Source organism: Papaver somniferum, unplaced genomic scaffold, assembly GCF_003573695.1.
Source record: "Papaver somniferum cultivar HN1 unplaced genomic scaffold, ASM357369v1 unplaced-scaffold_150, whole genome shotgun sequence".
NCBI classification, from domain to species: Eukaryota; Viridiplantae; Streptophyta; class Magnoliopsida; order Ranunculales; family Papaveraceae; genus Papaver; species Papaver somniferum.
In genome coordinates this window covers 224809-248895 of record NW_020624377.1, presented here as the reverse complement: position 1 = coordinate 248895, position 24087 = coordinate 224809, and the positions used below count along the sequence as shown (strand labels likewise).

The 24087-nt window shown below is 36.7% G+C and overlaps 1 protein-coding gene across 1 annotated transcript; it reads left to right on the top strand.

The window, feature by feature from the left end:
- The first annotated feature begins 21905 nt into the window (after positions 1–21905).
- Positions 21906–23769, top strand: LOC113335847 (3-ketoacyl-CoA synthase 4-like). Its single transcript, XM_026581873.1, has one exon. The coding sequence runs from the start codon at positions 22034–22036 to the stop codon at positions 23582–23584; it is 1551 nt and encodes a 516-aa protein (XP_026437658.1). The 5' UTR covers positions 21906–22033; the 3' UTR covers positions 23585–23769.
- Positions 23770–24087: the final 318 nt, after the last annotated feature.

Sequence of the window (24087 nt, the reverse complement as noted above, 5' to 3'; positions counted from 1 at the left end):
ACCTTGTGTCTTTCAAATATTTTATATTGAAAACATAACATGTGAAGTTATATTATTATGATCAAAGAGTTAAGGAATATAATACGAGGTTTATTGCTTAACCATTAAACTTTGTAGATAAGACATCGCCATAATTATTTGAATGCTATTGTGATTATGTATGGGTATGAGGTGAGGATTTCATCTTAGGGAACAATGTTTACATGTGTTCTAAGGAAGTAAGTTCATAAACTTGTTTGTGAACCGAAAAGAAAATTGCCAGGTTTTATTGGTTTTGTTATTCATTGCATATCTTATGAACAACCAATATGTGTGATAGAGTATAACCGCTCACAACTTGTTGTGTTTTTGGTAGAACTATTCACAAAGGCCTGACTTTTGTATTGGTATAACTTTTATTAGTAAAACCAATCTTAAGGAATCACCTTGGTACGATCGGATTATGTCTGCCTTGGGGAAAGGGAACCGATCCTTGTAAGGGAAAGGGAACCGATCCTTGTAAGGAAAAGGGGAACCGATCCTATTATGGGAAAGGGGGAACCGATCCTTGTAAGGGGTGGAGTACATCAAGGGGAACCGATCCTTGTATGGGGTGCAGCAAGGTTTACAGCAGAAAGGAGAACCGATCCTGTGAACATGTACAACACATATAAGTTAGATACCATATATATGTGGAGAACCGATCCTAGTACCTAGTCAACCGAATCTTTTGGGAAGCTAGTGTGACTATGCGTAGTACTCACATGGAGGTAGAACGGAAACTTGTTTTGGTAGAACCGTAAACCCATGATTGTGATTGAATGTTGGTTTAATCAATCACATAGTTCTTGAAAGTCAGATGAACCAATTCTAAACTTGTTTGGAAGTGTGGCAAATCGGTTTCAAGGTTGTAAGCATGAAAGAGAACTTACAAAGTTAAGATGTCGACAAACTTTGAACACGTGCTGAGAATGTTTATTTCTATAATTGTTCAAAGATATTCCTTAACGGCTAAGGGGAGAGAATCCCAGGATCGAAACATAAGTAAGTTAAGAATCTTTTAATTAAGGTTATTAATTTCATTTTGTAGGGAAATTCCAGAATTAGTAATGTGCATTTACTAATTATATTTTCCGAGAGATTTCGATCATTATTTTTGGACAGAGCATTTCCAGGAATTATGAAAACCGAATCTGTGTTTTTATGAATATCTTGTGAATATTTTCGGTTTTGGAAATTCTTTGGTGTCCAAACTTCTTTGTCTATAAATACACGAAGTTTGCCTTTCTAGCAAACTAATCCTTCGTAACAACAAACTTCCTCTTTTGTATTTGTTATTGGTGTAGCCTCCTATTCGGAGAGGTGGGTAACCTAATTAGGAGCCGCTCAATTTAAATTCTTCTTTGGGATTGAGAAGCTCTAGCGTGACCCGTTGGTGGGAAACTAGAATATTGCATTGTTATTTCAGTTTTCGATTATTCATTTGATTGAATAACGGTTGTTGAATCTTTGATTGCACCTAGTTTGTTTATTCTTGAGAACCTTCTCTTCTGATATAAGGCTCACTCAAACTAGATCAAGGATTTAACGTTTCTACGGATATAATTTGTTCTAGTAAGATAGATTCATTGATTTTCCATTGTTAATAGACTCCGTTATGTGCGACAAATCAATAAGGAATCAAGTTTGTTTTTGCAGATTGTTACTTTGAAGATTAAATCGAAGATTGAAGATTTTGAAGATTTGAAGATGAAATTGTTGTGAATCATTAAGAAGATATACTAGATCTACTCCTAAAGAGAACGTTTTTTCTGCTAGGATATTGGGTATTAAATATCTATTGAGAACTTCGGTTCTGCTAGATATTATCAAATCAAGAATACTGTTGAAGCTGAGTAACTAGGATTTTAGTTTACTTAGTAGTGTCTACATGAAGTTGTAGATTTACTTTTTGTAGCGTTTTAGTTCATTGAGTATTCAAATCTGGACTAGGTCCCGGGGTTTTTCTACAAGCTTGTACTTTTCCTCGTTAACAAAATTCTGGTGTGTGTGCTTTACTTTATTTCCACATTATAATTGTTTTTATATTATAATTAAAGTAATTACACTTGTACGTTAACTAGGCACTTGATATTTATCTTATAAGGTTTCGGTTATCAAGTAAACACTTTATTGTAGTATTGTCTCGATCTCATCCATAGACGATCACACAAAGTGTATTGGATTTCTCCACTTGTCTGATATAATTATTCACGTGTTAGGCCAGTCCGGACTAACCCTATTTCAAGTGGACATTGTGTTGAAATATTCCTTGAGTGATTGTTTCTCCAAGAGGTTTATACACAGTGGTTCTTGTATAGGTTGTGGTCAAAATAAAAGATTGTGGTGTATTTGGGTACCTTCGTCTTTACAGATATGTTGATTGTAAAATTACATTTCGTAACTAAAAAATTGCAGTTATGATGACAGGGTCGTTATCAGGAAATTCAGTCATATAGTGTTGGAAGGTATTCGGTCCCATCGTAGAAACGGGTTTAGGTTGAGAGCTGAGTTATAAAACAAACTACAAACCAAAAAAAAAAAAGATCATTAAAGGGTCGTCAGTATTTAAGATCTCCAAATGATGACTGTAATGTGGATTTTGGTTTTCCCAGGGTTAGAGTCGTTAGTTTTGTTTTAGCAGAATGACGACTTGTTTTCCTGAAACCCTAGTCACCATATCAGGGTTAGAGTCGTTATTTTTATTTTAGCAGATTGACGACTCCATCTACCTGAAACCATGATCATTATACCAGGGTTTAGAGTCGTCAATCTTTGTTTTAGCAGATTAACGACTCCAACTACCTGAAACCCTAGTTTTCATACCAGGTCTAGAGTTGTCGTTATGTGTTTTAGTATAATGACGACTCATTTACCTGAAACCCTGGTCACTATACCAGGGTTAGAGTCGTTAATGTTCATTTTAGCAGATTGACGACTCCATCTACTTGAAACCCTGATCATGATACCAGGGTTATAATCATCAATTTTTGTTTTAGTAGATTAACGACTCCATCTACCTGAAACCCTAATCTTCGTACCAAGTTTAGAGTCCTTGTTGTATAGATACCTAACCTGATGAATATTGAATAAGTTAATGCGGATTTTGAAATATCCCTATAAAAGAGGAGACATGTTCCTTTGAAACTCATTTCGATCGGGAATTTCCCACCCATTGACTTGAGTTACAATAAGACTTTATTTTACACTCGCGAGGCGTCAACGATGTATTCGCTCAATTTACAACTCATAATTGAGCATCTCTTTATGAATTGCGTTGTGGATCTCAAGTAACAGTTAATTTTTCAAGCGTTGAATTTGATTTTTAATCCATCAATACATATTAGTAGCGTTAATAGAACGTGTCCACAGTTGACCATTCTTCATTAATTTTCAATAACTGATAGCAAAAACAAATACTCCTAAAATTAAGCTTTTTCCGTCATCCCAGTATTGGTATTTAGCTCATCATGCTCAAAACACTCTCAAAAGATTAATACATGATTCAAAAGGTGCTTGAAAGGATAAAAATATATAACATGGACAATTTCCAACGGCGTATGTGCGTTACAGATTGACTGTTACAAAGAAACAGTTGAAAAAGATGATTAACAGTTGTTAAAGATAGATAGTCAGTCGCTGGAAGTATGAACAACGATAATTTCCTTCTGCAATTGTCGACATGACAATTTATGTGACACGGTTCTTCAGTCAATTGTTCAGCATCTTCTCCTTCTCTACCGCTGCTTTCTTTTCTGCTATGTAACTGCTCCCAATCCTCCTTATCGACCTCAATCACTTCGTAATCCTTCTATGATTCCCGTAAATATACTTCCCCTATTTTGTTCCAATCCACGTAAACTTCCTAATTCTTCGAATCCAAGCCGCTTACCAATCGTAATTCATCAAAACAGGGTACTCCCAGTTCAAACAACAAAATCTATGCTTAAATCTCTCCAATATCCGATACAAAAATTTGGCAGTTTCAAAGCAATATCTCCCGCCAAAATTCATCTCAATCCGTAAAGAAAAAGGGGTGCCCCTATCCAGAGTAAGGGTGTCTTTAGCAGTGGGGTGCCATTAGTAATTTCTTTGGGTGCCTTTATCAATTTTGCTTGGTGCTTTTATCATCTTCTCGGGGTGCCTTTAATACATTTTTCAAGTGCCTTAAACAGATCTACGGGGTGCCTTTAGTAATTCTTATAAGGGTGTAAACATCGCTTTTCGAGCCAAATTTTTCAAAAGGTTATTTCTTCAGAAATTCCTACGCACACATAAAACATCATAATAAGTACAAAATCGAACACTAAAATTGAGAACAATTCATACACAAAAATGTGTCTATCACACACATTAATGTTGTGAAAACGATTCGATAATCCTGGAACATCACGCATTCTCGGATTCTTTGTTTTTTCCTGCGAACGTTGCAAATATGTTGTGATAAAAAAAGATATTCAACACGGTCTCGTCGTTACGGATAGCTTCTCTTGATTAAAAAATATAAGTTCTACAAATAGCCGAATTATCTATCAGAGCACACTTGGAACTACGAATTTTATGAGGCGTTTTTCGTTATTACAGAGATTAACAAAAATAATAGTGAAATGATAAAAATAAAAAATAAAAATAAATAAATAGGTGTATAAGGCGTGTGTAGACTCCCCAATTTTGCATTTTTGAATATGAGTCACGTTGCCGCAAAATTGTATCCGAAATAGGTTGCATGTGTCGGGCACAGGACGATTTTTGGTCGTGAGTACAAGTAAGCAAGCAGGTCACTGGACAGCTGGACAATGCCCATGCACACCATCAGAGCTCACTTAAATGACCCTAGTTAAAGCCATGGATTTTTGGCTGTTTTCTCCATAGTGAAACGTCCACCAAGTTCGATTGATTAAATATATCTATTCTGTAGTCATCTATTCTATGTTGTGTAGACACCTCATTTAGTTACACACCCGTACACGCAAGACAAATAAGCTAATTTAATTAGCATAAGGCGAATTGAGAACATGAAGGGGATGCCACTGTATAAACAAAAGACGAGAAATGAAGTTATTATTACTTCTCTCAAAACCGTGCATAAGATGAACCCGTGAGGGTTATTTATACTAGTTACAACATGGGATAAACATCCCCACAGAAAGATAACTATTAATGTATAGATGCCATTCATATGCCATGTGTCATATGCTAGGTGATTAGTGTGGGTCCCACGCAAATATCTGTCCACAAGTGGATCATCCACTTGGACCAATATTTACACAACACTCCCCCTTGGATGATCCACCATTCAAAATATTGCCTCATTAAAACTTCACCAGAAAAATACGACTAGAACAAAAAATAGTCGAAAGATAATGAGTACAATACGGGTGTCTTTGAGATAACTTTCTCACTTCCTTAAAGTTGTCCGGGAAAACCGCTTGGAAAAAATCCGAACGAAGCTTCAAATTGTTGTGCTCTTGTTATCTTGTTAATCTTGTCAGGAAAAATCCTGTGCGGAAAAAACCTGAAACAGATAATAACCATCTCGAGGAACTTTATGGATATACATCTCTTTTGATGATGATCACCGTTCTAAGATTATTATCTCATTAAAAACCTTGTCAGGAAAATCCAGATGGACAAAACCTGAACGTAGGAAAACATGAGTTCTCAGAACAATGATAAACCCGCAGATGTTGCCTCGTTAAAACCTTGCCCGGAAAAACCCAGAGGGACAAAAACCAGGACGAAGGAAAAAGAGTACAACATGGTGAACTGTGGATAGCAGTGGACTCGCATGCCTCATTAAAACCTTGACAAGGGAAACCCAGTGGGACAAAACCTTGACTAAGGAAAAAGAGTACACGATGTAATGTCCAATATGCTCATATCCATAGTCTTCCATGGCTTTACTCCCCCTCATGAAAAGCCTTCTCAGTTGATCATTATGCCTGGTAATACTGCTTAGAGTTCTGAACCACCCTTTAAAGTCTTCAACAACTCCAGCTTCCTTTAGTTGAGAAAATCAGTATGATTTTCCTCTATGCAATTTATTAATGATCATCTGGTTGTGCCAGCCTTTTATATATTCTCCACTAGCTTTGTCTGAACAATCATAATGTCTCGGAGGATAAACAAGTTCCTCTTTTACAGGACTATTAGCTAGGAAAATATTTAGCTGCCTCAACGACCCTGCCAAAAATCAAAACTTAAACAGTCCGATTAGCTTTTTCTCTGTGGGAGACATCCAACGATCTTTTATTGAAAAGATTCAGCTTAATAGTACCAGAATATGAGGGGGGACTTTTTTCGGACCAATGCCTCGATATTGGTGCTGGATAGAACCAGACTTACATGTTTACTACAGACCCAATATCAGGTACCTATAACATATCTCAGTTAATGTACCATTAGTTTACACATCTTTTGTGTAATACAAACCACAGAGTGATACATCTCCATGGTTGAGATGTAAGCGGATCAATCTTAAAAAATAAGAGCTCGAATGATTAGCTTATCCATTTTAACATGTCTAAACCTTCAATGTTGAAGAAATTAATGGACGGATAGCTACAATGTTCAGATTGCAATCTTGTTTTACCGAGATTCCCATCTCGAACTTCTGCTTTAAGCATTTTTGTGCTTTGGAGGATTCTTCAGAAGTTTCAATAAAGTAGATTTTGTATATATCAAATCTAGTAAATGCACAGTTTATCCCTGGATAATATAAGCATTCACTTATACGATTGGCCACTTTCGTCCTTATTGAGCAAATGCATATGATATGGTAATTCTACTGAAAAAACTTCAGGAATTTACATGCAGTTTTCTGTATCTAGTCTTTCATACAGATCCGCAGTAACCACATCAACTAGATGCACATCGAGTCCTTAAAGACTGCAAGAAAAATACCAAAAAGGTAGATGCATCCATAGTATGGAATATGTTACAAAGAAATACATCTCAGGTTCCTGTAAAAGACTATGTGACATTAGTTGACTTTATTTTTCTCATTATGCACATACACTCACATGTAGCCACCAGGGGTTACATTATCGGATATTGGAACTGCAAAAACCCGTCTGTGGCCAAGAGTAGCTCACATTATCGAGTGTTCGGGATGCATTTTTGCGAGAAAATGTTATTCTGTTTAGATCTCTCCTTTCCAGTTTAACCCATCATTCATCTGATGACATTCCCAAATGGAGAGGGGTTCAACACCAACATCATCTGTGGAAGTATCTTTGGATACTTTGAATATGTCACCAACAATCATTGCGTTACGATCGTAAATTTCTCTATTGCACGCATTCCTTATCGGAATCCTCTCATTTTGAGGTTCCGCAGCCTTTGCAGAGACATTCTCTTATTAGGATAATTATACTCAGAGAAATTAGATCTTCCACTGATAGTCTCTTTAAGAGCACTATCTTTCAATGATTGTGACTGGCTCTTCCTTTTAAGAGGTGCAGAATATTTCAAGTCAAATAGTCATCCACGCTCAAGGTGTGTTCTAAGTGACACACTTGCTACTACAATGACAGCTTCTCAAGGAAGCAATTTGATTTGTAATCTCTGAAGATGTCAAATCTTCGGCATGTCTTTCAGTGATGAAAACATCGAGATGAGATACATCCTGGTTTATCTTTGTACAAACCAGGATATATACTTCACGCCGTTTTTCAGGCGATAGCCTTTTCTCCCCCAAAAGGTGGGAAGATTATCTCATAAAATTTTGCAAATCTTGTTTTAGTATCATATGCAGTGGAACATAACACGTCTTAAACAGAAAACATGACAATGGTTATATGAGTAATAAGTTCAAAATGCACAAGAACATCAAATGTGCTCACCATCAATTTCCAAAGCATTACTAGGATGATACAACGTCAACGGATGACAAACAAGAGTTTCATTTAAAATATATATGAGTATAGATACACAGTTACCACCAGGTGAGATGTCGGATCATTTATGACTACCAGACCATACTTCCATCAACCTGGTTAGTGTCTGCGGAAACTCACTTTCAAGGGGTGGCGCTGCATAACAAGCGACCTCAATTAGTTTTCTCACTACGCTTTCACATAAGTATTAAATTTGTGACTGACGTTAAGACTAAGTTTCAAGAGCGTACACAAGGGAGAAAACACTTCAGTATGAACCGATGTCCATATCTGCCAATCACATAAAATTTGTCGATAATTCCTTTGCAAAGGGGAATATTCATCCACATCGATTTCAGTATATACTCAGAGTATTATCGACGACCATTTAATAATCAATTAATAACGATCTTACATCATTCTCTAGAGTACGAGGATATCCTAATCCATTGGTCCCAAACTTCAATATGCGGTATTCTTACTCAAAAGATATCAACGCAACTTTTATGGATGTGCTCCTCGTCAGGAGAGATATCAACTCATCACTCAAAGAGAATATGGACCTTATCTGATTAGATTGGCATACCACATACAAGAGATTTTTCGTCTATGCTTCTAAGCATATTCTCAGACGAAACAATCGCTGCGATTCCATGGCATGCCTTGCAAGGACTTTCTTACGCCGAATCAAGCAAGCGTACTCTTTCTAACACCTCAGGCATTTCTCGGTGTGAGAATTTAGATGAGACACAATTGGCTTTAACCAATGTCGACGACGATTCTCCACTTGATCCTTAGGTGGGATGTCTCATCAACAGAACATTCAGTTCTGCATGACTCAACCTATCAAGGGAGAAACTGGGTGCATAAAACAATTATAACACGCAACCCAAGAGAGGTAACTGATCAGGTTTCCTCTCTCGTTTACTGTCCATCTGGGATAATTTTAAGAATTTACATTGCCATGTAAAATTAACAGTAAACTGTAAATGAATTATGTGACCATAGACATTATCACAATATCAGTACCAGTCCTGCCAAGACGACCGATAGAGATCAACAACAATGAACGGCATTTCAAATGCGCGTATCGTGTCTTTTATGTCACAACGAAAGGAGAGCTCTTCCAGGCTCAAATATGGTTATTCACCCAATCATTATGCTACCATCACGTATTATTCCACTTCTGGTGGTACGGTGCTCATTAGGTCCTTAAACCTGAGAACTATTGTGGTTCCCATATTCAAATATGCCTACCACAATTGTATTTTCCTTCTTCGCCAAAGATAAAGTTATTTGCATAGGTACTAGTGCAAATTTAATCCACCAAATTCAGGATTTTGGGTAATAGCTCAAGCGATGAGAAGACATGATATTAACTCTAAATATCATTTACAAAAATGCAACACTCATTATCACTCGACGTTTGTACATCTACGAGGCACAATTACCATTTGCAGCACTCGGTGTTGTTGACACAACATATACAAAGTGCAAATTAAGCACTAGCTCCTTAAAGCTCGCCGACGCATATAATTGGTGCATATAATGCACGTCGTAAAGCTAGCGGGAACACATAAGGGCGCAAAATATGCCGCTCTCCTTATTACTCACCACAACGGTGCATATATCTTCTCCAGAAAATTAAGCCGAACTACTTACCAGAAAAATCATTGGTGAAAACAAGGAAGAAAACATTCCAAATGTAATATATACGGCTCTAACACAATACCGACCAATCTCCAACTTCGTCTATTAGGGTCGACAAAATATTAATTTTCAAAGTTGAAATATGAACACATTATTTTCATTAAAAGAAATTGTCTCGATATCAATTGTGGTCATTTCACAGACCATAGATAGAGATTGGCTAACCGTGTAAAGCCGATGTCCATTTTTCATCGCATTCCGACCTTTGATGGAACGACTTTGAATTCTGGAGATTATTATAGCAAAGGAATGTTAAAATTTTGCTATCCCACAGGATGCAACAATTCCTCGCTCTGACGATATTAAACCGTTAACACCACAAATTCATTGGTGTACCAACAAAGGTAATTTTACTCTCTACGCTATCCAAAAAGGACGTGGAAAACCCTTCTGTTGGTCGGCTAAAGAGGAAAATAACAATAACGGTACAAAACTCAAATATTTGGTTAAATTCGGAAATTGAATAGCATCACAAATATGAATCGTTGCTAATACGTACCTATTTTGGATATCTCTTCATATACCGTATAATTAATTGTTCCCCAAATAGCAGATACAAGAAACGGTAAAATGTCTAACTTTTTCTTTGACAAGTCCTAAACAAAATAGGAAACAAAGTTAGATATTACAGGCATAAAACTATTCAACAATAGTTAAATCAAATAAGCAAGGGTTGAAGAGAATTATCCCTTTTCTGTATCGTCTGCCCCATGCCGATTGTCGTAGAGCAATTCGTGCTGATAACGTATTATGTAGTGATCTATTCTATGTTGTGTAGACACCTCATTTAGTTACACACCCGTACACGCAAGACAAATAAGCTAATTTAATTAGCATAAGGCGAATTGAGAAGATGAAGGGGATGCCACTTGTAGGATCAGAATCTCGCAATGACAATGTTTCAGCGAAATTATCAATGACACGGCACAACAACGTCGCAGAACAATTTCAGAAATGATACGATAAACGACGTCATCTAGGATCACGAGAAAGATGTGATAGTCCTGCGAAAATTAGAGAGCTTTCGAAATTAACATTTGTAAGGTTGCGAGAATGTCGCAGACCATACCCGAAAATAAAGGACAGATTAGCTGTCACCCACTATGTATTTCCTTATAAATAGTCATTCAAGTTGTTAAGAGAGACAGATCTTTTTTGAGTAAGAAACAAGTAAATAGGATAGAGAAAGTATAGAGCAGAGATCATTCTTGATTTCTTTATCTTTTCTTGTAAGAATATTCAAAGGTTAATCAATAAAATTAAGAGTGTAAACCTAAAAACGAGTTGATTAATAATGAAATCATATGAGGGTGTGGTGTAGGATTTCCTGCAACTACATAATGGCGCTAGAAACAGGGAGGTATTGAAGATTATTCTAGAAAAAGCTGAAAATTGATATTGAGATTTGTGAAAATTTAGAGTGATTGATTAAGAATTTTCCATAATTTCTTGCAATATTGTTAACATTGAAGAAATGGCTAGAAGAAGAAATACATCCGAACAACCGACTACTGTTAGAAGAAGCAAGAGAATTGCTGGAAAAGAAAGAAGTGAAATGGGAATTCAACCACCAATTCAACAAACACTAGTTCAAGGGAGGAATACAGATTATGATAGGGTGAGCATACACACTTGGCAATCAAATTCGGCAGAAGAAGTAGAAGAAGAGCAACAAAACAGAAATTATAGACAGGAAGAGAGAAATCAAGAAGCAGATGAAGGAATAATTCATGGAAATGAGGAAATTGGAGCGTTAGAAATGTTGAGACGAAGAATACATGAAGAAAGAAGAGCTGAGGCAGAAGAACGTGCAAATTTAACAAGGCAAAATCACGAATTAAGGATGGAGAATATAAGACTACAGAATAGAAGATCGAGAAGTATTACAAAATCATATTCAAGATCGACTAGAAGAGAAATGAGGCGAAACTCACCCACAATCAATGCTGGAAACAATATTCAAGAAGAAATATCAAATCCTAATGAAGAATATCGCGAAAATAGAGAAAGAGCTGATGATCGTTACGTTCCACAAAATGAAACTTTTGATGATGGGAAAAATGGTGGAAATCAAGGGAACGGACAACATAAGGGACGAAATGACCAAGATGGCGAAGGAAATCGAGAGGAAGGAAGAAGAATTTTACATGGGAGAGAAACTCAAAGAAATCAACAGACAATTGAAGAAGAAATTGAAAGACATTATGCTGAACAAACACGTTTAATCTGTGAACGTGAAAGATTGAGAGCGGAAATGGAAAAACAAGAGCTTCAGGAGACAATTCGCCAGAACCATCACGAAAATCGAGATAGAAGGCGTACACAAAACCGGAATAACGGTAATCTCAATGAGGAGTATGATAGAGTAAAGAGGATGGTTGAAAGACAGCGAATTGAATTGATAAGAAATGAACAAAATCATGGAGGGGAAAATGAAAGGCATCATCATATGTGAATTCAAGATAGAAATGAGGAAGAGAATCGCAGAAGAAGATGAGATGAGGATAATGAAGAACAAATGCAAAATTTCGCGAGAGAAGATAGACATGAACGCAGAAGAAAAGAGGCGAAATTATAGAGACCAATGGATCAAGATTCAGGTGTAAATAAACAAATCTTGAAAGAATTAGAAGAAATGAGAGGAATGTTAAATAATAGAGGAGAAGTAGGCAGAAAACAATTGGATGAAGCAATAAAAGAAGCTGCGAAAACTCCATTTACAATGGAAGTACAATTAGGAGGAATACCACCGAAATGCAATTTGCCCGCATTAACCAGCATTTTTGATGGAACAACTTGTGCAATTCAACACATTAAAGCCTATGTGAGGTGCATGTTACAATGGGAAAATCATGATGCCGTATTGTGCAAATATTTCGCATCCATCTTAACAGGAGAGGTGTTAAAATGGTTTGAAGGTCTACCAAAAAACACAATAACCTCCTTCAATCATTTGCAGACTACATTCTTGGGGGCATATATAAGTAATAATTCCTCGCGACCTGGTATAGAAGATGTGTTTGGATTAAAACAAAGGATTGGCGAAAGTTTGAAAACCTGACTAAAAGATGGAGAACTATGTGTAGCGAAATGGCTGGCCGTGTAGATGAGAGATATCTTATATTATCATTTATCAATGCTATGTTTGCAACAAACCTATTGTATGTCCAAATTTTCAGAGTCAAGAATACGATCACAATGACTGAATTGCGAGAACTTCAAGAAGAATACATTGCTCTAGAGGAAAGGCAAAATGAAATGGAATCATATCCAGTTGCGAACACCAGCTCACAAACAGCGAATGCAAGCTTATTACCCAAGCTAATAAACACAGTGGCGAATACTTCGCAAGTACAACAAGAGAAGGTGACAAGTAACAATCAACAGAAACTGGTGGCTATGGGAAGCCGAGATCAAGAAGAGTATGAAAGAGAAAGAAATTTCTACAATCGTGGTGGAAATAACAAGATTCAAAGACTCGATCAACCACAAGAAACTTATGGAGGTCAAAGACAAAACTATAATAGAGGACAAGGAGGTCACAAGGTAGTATGGGAAGAAATCAAGATGCCACCTCTAAATGCAAGTGTGGAGAAGATATGGGAAGCTATAATCTTGATGGAGAATATACCAACACCATGGAACATGGGAACGGAACCACCTCCAAACCACAGAAGTCATGAGTTTTGTTCTTATCATCATTTTCATGGACATACAACAAATGATTGCAGAAATGTAAAAAGAATTATTTTGAGAATGATAGATCAAGGAAAACTAAACGACTTTCTGTAGGGCATCCACAATCTCAACTGCCACACCACCAGAGCATCACAAAGTGAATACGATGAAAAAGAAGGAAACATTCTTCATAGAAGTTGGTGCAAAAGCAAAAAATCTATTCTGTCACTCTATCGTACATTCATATAAGACAATTGAAGATTTTCATGATAATGTTTTGAGTAGAGTGTTCGCAAGAGATAATGATGGAAGAGAAATTATGAATATTGCGAAAATCTCGCCATAGAGGAATGGCAGAAACAGATCATTTCTTTTACCGCAGAAGAAATTCCCGAAGGAGAAGAGGTGCATGACAATCCATTGGTAGTAAAATTAGAAATTAATCCAAAACCGAAAGAAGATGAGGATGATGAAGCTGAAGATTCATGGGCAATTAATAAATTCTAATCGATACTGGAAGCTCTGTGAACATCTTATTTTATCATACTTATAAAACCATGGGTGGAAGAGATGATCTTATACCATCAACATATAAGATATATGGTTTTAATGGTACTGCTAACAAGCCTAAAGGGGAGGTTACTATGCGAATTCCATTGAAGGGAATATCTTCTGAAATCTTATTCTGTGTCGTTGATGTAGAATCACCCTACAATGCGTTAATTGGTCGACCTTGGCTACATGGGATTCTAGGTGTAGCTTCAACTTTCCACCAGTGCATCAAATTCCCTCACCCCAGTGGTGTAGGAATCATAAAGGGAGATTGGGTTGAAGGAAAGAGGTGTTACGAAACTGAGATAGAATCTTGCGAAGGAAGAGCAAACAAGAAGGAAAACTGGCGACACAAAATCAAAGATACACAAAGAAGTGAGAGGTTGATGGTGGATGCAATCGAAAGGAAAGAGAAGAGATGTTGCGAAACTAATGCTAGCTCAGAATAAAAATGATGAACATACCACTAAGGAAGCAGTAGCAGAAAATAATAAAGAAGCAGAGGACAAAGGTAATAAAAACAAGAAATGTATGAATGATTAAGTTGTTGCGATACTCTCGCAATAAGCAAAATTCTCAAAATACATTTGATTGAATGGAAAATTGAGATTGCGAAATTCAGATACAATATGATGATTTGCGAGACTCTCGCAGAGATAATGAATTTTACAGAAATAATCAGAGAAAAATGACAAAAGAGAAAGAGGCGAACCTTTATGGCGTACACCCTAGTTCGCGAATACAATTTCGCAAGAGGCAAATGTAAGACCTAAAGTACGTCATATAAGGGGGTACCTGTTGCATGGCTCAGGGAAAGGCTACACCCCACCGGAACCTGAGTCATGGAGATTTGGGGTCAATGAAGCCCATCCGGGAGAGGCACCTTGGATTCTCAGCTTAAGCATATGACTTAGGTTGGGCGACTAAGGTAATAAGGACTCTCCCAAGGAGTGCAGATCTGATCAAGGCGCCGAGGTACACGGTTGAGTCAAGAGTGCCAGAGACGTTTGAAGCGTACTTTGCCATTCTTGACAAGTCTTGGCTTATACTGCACTCGGCCTGAAGAAAACCCCACTTAGGGTGCAGTCTCGTAACCATAAGCCCTATAGGTAAAAGGGATAAGAGGCTGCGAAAACAACTGGTTGTTGTTAAGACTGGATGGGAGGAGCTAACCTTGTATGGTAGAAGTACGCCTCCTTGAAGGGGAACCAGGGGGAGATAAGGGCGGCACCCTCCATTAGGGAGCTGATAAGTGTCTTAAGACGCAAATGTCATGAGGCTTTTTATTCGCAAGGATATTAAGGCTTGTCATATTTGTGCAACAATCCTGAAGAGGCAATAATACAAAAGAAAAGGATAAGACGAGATCAATGGGTTTTCGCATGAAAGTGCGAAGACGTCCTGCGATTTCGTCGCAAGACGGCAATGTCATGGGGCTTCATTTTCGCAAGAATATTTAGGCCTGTCATATTGTCGCAACATTCCTGAAGAGGCCATAATACAAAAGAAAAAGTTAAGGCAAGATCAATGGGTTTTTGCATGAAAGTGCAAGGACGTCCTGCGATTTTGTCGCAATGACAAGAGGTGGCATAATAAGACCTTTAATTAGGAAGGCAAAAAAGACACAGGAATGAGATTTTGAAAAGAATCAAAATTCACTTCGCATAAGATTGCGAAGTTATACATAATTAACCGCGAAATTGAGACATAAAATAAGAAATTTATGAAATCTCTCATTTGGATTCAAATAACAGAGGCAAGTATGGGAATGTATGAAATTAGAAAATGTTATTTGTCTCCATATGATAGATTTACTCAAAGATTCAAGAATTAATGATTATATTGATTAACTGTATTGCAAAGAAGAATTGTTTTAATGAATGCAGGTCAAAATGAAAGAAACACAAATATACAGAAAGAAGAAATAAATGTACAAGTATTACAAAGAATCAAAGAAAGAAATAAAACTACTTCTTAGTTAATCCTTCATTATCTTCATCAGACTTGTTCCCTTCTTCGTCTGCGTCAGAATCTTCATCACCATCAGAACCCATCACTATCAGATTCTTCATCGTCAGCTTCGCTATCAGAGATAATCAAACTGGGAGTATTCTGTGGGATTTCTTCCAAGAGACAAGGATAATCAGAATGTGGGATATTATGATCGTCACAAACCATTTGGATAGTTTGATTGCGAAAATGCATAGCATCATTCTTAAAATTCGCAACAGTGATCTTGATTTGATTCTTTAATCTAGAATACTTGTCGTTGCGAGAAGAAAGATTATTTGCGAGTTCCTCCTTTTCAGCTTCGAGTTCTTCAATCTTTTCACGATATCTATTTTCAGAATCTGCGAGCAAAAGACAATCAATTATTAACTTGATAAGAATTCATAAGAAGCAAAAGATTAGTAAAGAAGAGCAGTTAGTAACCTTCTCTGTCAGAAATCATATCTCTAATCTAGGTTGTATGCTCAACTTGGAGACTAACATTTACACCTAAATATTTTCTAGCATCATCTAAGATTTTCGCAGCCCAAACAAATTCATCCTCACTACTTATAATAAGACGAGAACGAATTTGATTTTCCCTTTCGCAGAGTTCGATGTTCTTGCGGTTAGCTTTATCTCGTTCAAGTTGAACTTCAAGAAGAGCCTTTTGGAATTTCACCAAAGCCTTGGCACCTTGATCAGAGATGCGATCCTTATCATCTATGAGACCGCTAATTTTGGTTCTTAACTCATTGGTTTTATCTTTAGAATCAAGAAGGAGACGCATAAATCGGTTGACTAAGCCTAAACTAGATCTATGGTCAATTTCTAAGAGGAGAAATTTAGATCTAAGCTCATTTAGAGAAAGAGATGAAATTATATCATTTGAGAAGCTATTTAAGGAATTGTTAAGACGCTCAAGAAGAGTATCATTATCCAAGGCATTAGGAAATGAACGAAGAAGAGTAGATTCATCAGAAAGACCATAAATGTCTGCAAAAAGGATCATTTAAATAAGATAAAACAACGGGATGAATGAATAAAGGGAAAATAGAAAAGTAACATATCGTAAAGCTGATTATTAGCTTGTTAAAGACTAGAGATTTTTTTCTTATACGAAGAAGAATCAATTTCTAATTGTCTATTTTTCTCGCGAAGACCTTTAACTTCAGCTTCCAATTCTTCATTCTTTTTGCGAAATTGAAGATTCTTCTTTTCAAGATTTTCGCGTCTTCTCTCTAGATCTGAGGCAACAGCAAAAGAAGCTTTTCCAGCCTGCGAAAAAATAAAAAATATTAATATAGAAAGAAATTTTGAGTTATAACAATGAAGAAGTAAAAGGATAAAAGTATACCAGACTATTGAGAGAATGCAAGAAGTCGGGAGTCACTGATCTAGAAACTCCACGAAGAGAGCACCATCCAGTAAAGGGACATCGCAAAGGGTAGCGAGAGCTTTGCAGGTATTTGCGAATTGGCTATCTCCCATTCCTTGTAGAGAATCAGAAAAGAGGCCAGAGAGCTTAGCCATAGAAGATTCAGGTGGAGAATCTTCACTTGCAGCAAGATCATCATTGTCCTCATCACCCTTGTCACTTTCGGAATTTTCGTGAGGAGGAATATTTGAAGGAGAAGAAGAACGAACTTTCCTTTTCTTTGGAGGAGGACCAGTTGATTTTTCCCTGCGAAGAGCACCTTTACCTTTATCATCAGTCTTCGCAACATCGGCAGATTCTTCTACTTCAGCAATAATCTTCACACACAGATAGAAATAAGAAATGGAAGCATGGAAGCAACAGTATACTGTTCAAAATCATAAGAGAAAATTGAAGAAAATTTAAAATCATAAGAGAAAATTTCTTACCTCATCTGTGTATGAGCGAAGAGCTAACAGAGTACTAGCTTTCCCAGTCCTGTTATAACTATCTTACAGTTTTTGGATCTGCGGAATGTCACAAGAGTTAGCGAACAGAATAATAAAAATCAATAAAGAAATATTAAGTAAGTTAAATGGGAAGAAACATACCTCTTTCCCCTTCTCGGGCCAAGAAAAAACCCAAGGTTGATAAGCAGCGAGATTCGCAGGAAGAACATTTGACCCAGCAATGTAGGGTCCTTTTAGCATTAAAGGAAAAACACACCATTTATCATCTTTGGATTGGCGAGGAGTTGTGTTTTTACCAGAATGTCAGTCAATATCTTGCATGAGAATTTTCGCTTCATCAATGTTATCTTTCCTTTTTAAGCGAATACCCCAGCGAGTATTCTCTTTCTTCATGGAGATAAGTTCATAGTTCTCAAAGAAATTCGCTATTGTGTATTTCTCAGCAATTATCTCTAGGTTTGCGAATTTAGGATCCCTAAGCTCTTTGGAGTACAGAGATCCTCTACCAACACCATGGTTAGCGAACTCTAGCATCAGACGGATGCAGTCCCCACTCAGTTGGAAGATAGCTCGCGAAAATTCTGAGTGAGCGAGAATTTCATAAATTAAAGGAAGATCTGGGTTATAAAGAGGAATAGGGAGACCTGCGAGAATCTGACCTAGCAAAATTATGATTGATCATCACAATACTGATCAGAGAAAATTTTGACAGAAAGAATTGATTTGGCATTTTCACCAGGAATGGTGGAGAGTGTGAAACCTTTATCAGCAAGATATTTTTGGACATCTTGTAAATTCTTCTCATATCTATGACCACTTGGAGCCATATTTGAATATAGAGTATGGGAATGAATAAAAAGTAAGAGGATTGGAGGAGGAAAAAATTACAGCAGCAGAACTTGCAGAAGAATAACAGAGTTGCAGAGATGAGAGAATAAAAATAGAAGAGAAAGTAAAAAGAAAAGTGGAAAGAAGAGTATATAAAGGAGATTTTTTTTTACTCGAAGAAATAAACACCATTAAGACGAAAAGACGTGAGCGGTTGAAAAGCAGCGGTTACAGAAGACGTGTCAAGAAACAAATGGAAGAAAGAATACGTGTGATAAATGCAGAATATGAAAAGATGAACAGCTGCGGCATTTCTCACATCATTCTCTACTTTGCAGAGAAGATATGAGAAGAGGCAAGATGTAGGATCAGAATCTCGCAATGACAATGTTTCAGCGAAATTATCAATGACACAGCACAACAGCGTCGCAGAACAATTTCGGAAATGATACGATAAACGACGTCAGCTAGGATCACGAGAAAGATGTGATAGTCCTGCGAAAATTAGAGAGCTTGCGAAATTAACATTTGTAAGGTTGCGAGAATGTCGCAGACCATAACCGAAAATAAATGACAGATTAGCTGTCACCCACTATGTATTTCCTTAAAAATAGTCATTCAAGTTGTAAAGAGAGATATCTTTTTTGAGTAAGAAACAAGTAAATAGGAGAGAGAAAGTCTAGAGCAGAGATCATCCTTGATTTCTTTATCTTTTCTTGTAAGAATATTCAAAGGTTGATCAATAAAATTAAGTGTAAATCTAAAAATGAGTTGATTAATAATGAAATCATATGAGGAATGTAGTGTAGGATTTCCAGCAACTACATCACTGTATAAACAAAAGACGAGAAATTAAGTTATTATTACTTCTCTCAAAACCGTCCATAAGATGAACCCGTGAGGGTTATTTATACTAGTTACAACATGGGATAAACATCCCCACAGAAAGATAAATATTAATGTATAGATGCCATGTCATGTCCCATATGCTAGGTGATTAGTGTGGGTCCCACGCAAATATCTGTCCACAAGTGGATCATTCACTTGGACCAATATTTTCACAACAATATCGACATAATAGGTTACCTTTGTTCGCAATCCATTCCCTGTTAACAAAAATCTTGGATTAAATGAATATTTTTCAATTTTAGTAAAAGAAATCTAGATAATAATGGAACGGAAATTGACCCGTTCTGCTAGTTATGTAACAACCAAGTGCAAGAAACGGAAGCTCATCTTTTCTGCGGGTGTTCTTTTACAAGAGCCGTCTGATTTGGTCTCTCCCTTCATAACATTATTCCTAGAAACCCTCACGGCACCATTATTGATTGGATTAAATGGTGGATTACGGAAGATAATTTGAGCCATAATCAGGTTAAAATATCCACTACAATTTGGTTCATTTGGAAATATAGATGCTCGGTAGTTTTTGAGAAAATCCATCCAAACCCAGTCAGCTTAATAGGACAAATCAATAGTTTCTTAAATTCCACCCCGTCAGATACACTTCAAAACAATAAGACGAGTCAAAATAAAATACCAACCAACACTACTTGGTCCAACCTAAACTCGGATTGGATATTATTCATTGATGTTTCCTACATAAAAGAAGACTTTTCGATGGGATATGCGTTCATCCTTTATTCTACTGATGAGGAGACATTCATGCATCTTTCTGCGGGTTCGGAGTGGGCAACTTCAGCTTTCCACGCGGAAGCAAAAGTCTTACAAAAGGCTCTTACGTGGCTAAAAGAAAATGTTTTATCAAGTGTGTCCATCGTAACAGATTGCAAAGTCTTTGCAGACAATATAAACAAGGAGATCTTATTCAAACGAAAGTGAAATATATAAAGAGAAAATGATTTTATAAATCTTATGTACTACATTTGCTAGTTTTAAAATGATTTTATAAATCTTATGTACTACATTTGCTAGTTTTAATATATGAATTTTTCCATTAAAAAAAAAGATAATAATGGAGATTTTAATTTAATGGAAATAATATTATTTAATTTAGCAAGGATATTTATGTTTCTGACGAGTGTCGTTGGATCGAGACCATTGAATCCTAGGGTTCTAGTTAGATTAATTCATGATATTCATGAGAATTTTGAAACTAATAATGTAAGTGGAATTAATAATAATAATATTGATTTGTCATATTTGAATTGTTTTGGTTTTTTTTCCTATAATAATAATAATTGGTTATCCTTTTCATAATATTAATAATATTGTATTTGTTTTGAGAGCAGGAATTTGATTGGCTGGATAAAGTATGAGCTGACGCATTTAATATTTTTTTATTATATTTTATGTTGTGTTTAATATTCAAAATTTCTAATACAATTGTAAAGTAGAGGATGATCTTCAGATTGGACGGATTAGGTGCCTCACACCTTCCTAGTCTGTACTTTGATTGCCAGACTCATCTCTGTAATTAGATCAGTGTTTCTTTTGGGTCCCAACTCCCTAAGGTGGATGGCGGCTGCGTATTTAATAATTTTCCACGTGATTGTTATTTTGGATATTTAGAGATCTTAATGAATTTCGACGGTATCTAGTATCTACATAGTGCAGAAGATGTGATTTTGGAAGTGAAAAGAGTTGACTTTATAGACAAAAAACTTGAAGTCGTTGTCCTTTGTCAATCAGCTAAGATTCAACCACTCGTCTCAAACTGAACCAATCGACAACTTGATACGGGATGGGCAAATGCTCGGATTTGCCACTTTACCCATCCAGTTTACCACATTACCTGCTCCATTGTGAGAAGGGAATTGACAAGTTTACTCATTTGCCCACCCCAGTGGACTTGCCCTTGGTAAGTTTCTGTTCTAAAGCTAAGTGTCCGAAGCAAAATCTATTTGTTCCTTGGTAACTAGTCCTAACAAATGTGAAAAAAGATTTGGCAGCTTTTTCTCTTTGTCTTGTGAGTTGTAAAGTCTTGATTTAAAATAAATCACTTAGTAATGATATTCTCGAGTCCCATTTCTCCTTCCCGTTGCTGAATTTCTAATAATTCATATCAACCATTCCATCCCCTATATGTGCATACGAACTTCCAAACGCATGGCTTTATGTTTTCGTATTCTTTACTTAAATTCGTATTCTTTAATTAAAAAATTACTTTTCTTTGAGATTTGAACGGAAAGCATCACAAATTAAAAAAAGTCTGGATATTCGCACCTTTACTATATTGATAATAGGTTATTAACCCATTAAAATCTGTTAAATTACCTTTGACAAACTCGTCTATCTGTTAATCCTAATAACCCTTGAATGTTTGTTGCTCATGCTAGCTTTCACCTAATTTTCCACTCGTCTTGCATAAATAACCTGCTGCATGCAATGGAGCAAAGCAAAAAATGCAATCTTTAATAATTATTGTGAACTGTTATGTTAGCAATTCTCATTTTACTTTTTTGATCATCAACAATTATCATTCTCTCGCAAATTTTTTGCCAGACTTATAATTCTACATAGTTGAAAACAACATGGCATTAGGTGACAATGGAGATGCTGTTAATATCAAGGTGAAGCAAAAGATTAAGAGATTACCAGATTTGTTACAGAGCGTGAATTTGAAATATGTCAAGCTGGGTTATCATTACTTGATTACCCATGTCTTCACTCTATTTCTTGTACCTATTTTCATACTTCTCACTGCTGAAGCTATGAAAACCAACCCAACGGATGTGTATGATCTTTGCCATCATCACCTAAGGTACAATTTCGTCAGCGTTTTAACTTCTGGGGTTTTCATTGTTATGGGTTTGACCATTTACATAATGTCTTGGCCTCGCCCGGTCTACCTTGTTGACTATGCCTGTTATCGCCCACCATCTCGCTTTCAAATTTCAACCCATCAGTTCCTTGAGCGTTCTCAAAATCATTATGGTGAACTCGATGAATCTTTAATGGAGTTCCAACGTAAGATTGTCATGCAGTCTGGACTTGGTGACGAGACTTATTTTCCAGAAGGATTTAACGACACATCTTCAACACCTACATACACAATGGCCAAGGCGAGGGAAGAGACAGAGCAAGTGATATTTGGCGCATTAGATATTCTATTTTCTACTACATCTGTGAAGCCCAAGGACATTGGAATTCTTGCTGTGAATTGTAGCTTATTTAATCCTACTCCATCCCTCTCCGCCATGATCGTCAATAAATACAAGCTTAGAAGTAATATCAAGAGCTTCAATTTAGGGGGGATGGGTTGCAGCGCTGGAGTAATTTCAGTTGATCTTGCCAAAGACTTACTTCAGGTTCACCGAAACACCTACGCGATTGTCGTGAGCACGGAGAATATTACCCATGGTGCCTACTCTGGAAGTAAGAAATCCATGATGTTATCTAATTGTCTGTTTCGTGTAGGTGGTGCTGCGATGCTTCTCTCGAACAAATCTAGAGACAAACGACTAGCAAAGTACAAGCTGGTTCATGTGGTGAGAACCCACCGTGGGTCAGACGATAACGCTTTTAAATGTGTTTATCAGGATCAAGATGAAGCTGGTATAGTAGGCGTTTCGTTGTCCAGAGATATCATGGCAACTGCTGGAAGTGCCCTTAAGATCAATATCACCACTTTGGGTCCCCTAGTCCTTCCTGTAAGCCAACAACTTTTGTTTTTAGCTACTCTAGTTATCAAGAAGTTGTTCGACCCAAAAGTAAAACCTTATATACCAGATTTCAAGCTTGCATTTGAACACTTCTGTATACATGCTGGAGGAAGAGGGGTGATAGATGAAATGGAAAAGAACCTAGATTTATTACCTATTCATGTGGAGGCTTCTCGTTCGACACTTCATCGGTTTGGGAACACGTCATCAAGTTCAATTTGGTATGAGTTAGCCTACATTGAAGCCAAAGGAAGGATGCGCAAGAACGACCGTGTCTGGCAGATTGCATTAGGAAGTGGTTTTAAGTGTAACAGTGCAGTCTGGGTTGCTCTAAAGAATTTGAAACCCTCTGCTAATAAGTACAGTCCATGGGGAGATTGTATTGACAAGTACCCTGTTCAAACATTTGTTAAACAGTAATACCCATATTCCCAATCTTTTAGGGATTTGTTGTCAGTCATTTGAGTCATGATTTTCTTGTCACATTAGTAGGTGGTGTCATTTAGGTAACTTGTAAGAGTTGGTAGTAGTCGTGGATCGTGCCGACTGGTGAGTGCTTAGTGTTTACTGGGAAAATATGATATATTCTAGTTTATTTAAATTGATGTTCAATTGCAGTTATATATACTCAGATTAATTACTATCTACTACCTCCGTTAAAAAAAAAAGTAAAAAAGTAAGCTAGTTTCATATATAAATTATACATCAAACCAGTCTATCATTGTGAAACAGAGGAAGTAATCAATTACGATCGTGTGAGTTTCCTGTGAATAAGGGTATGCATGATAGATAAGTTCTGATGAGAAATTAAAAGCCAATGTGTGTTAAGTTGAATTTAGTGACTGCAATTGTTTCAGATTATGCTGTTACCTAGCTAATTTTCTACTAATCATCCTAGGAATCAATCTCCAATTGCTAAGACC

Excerpts from the sequence above, each read along its gene's own strand:
- LOC113335847 (XM_026581873.1), top strand. The coding sequence starts at position 22,034 with ATGGCATTAGGTGACAATGGAGATGCTGTTAATATCAAGGTGAAGCAA.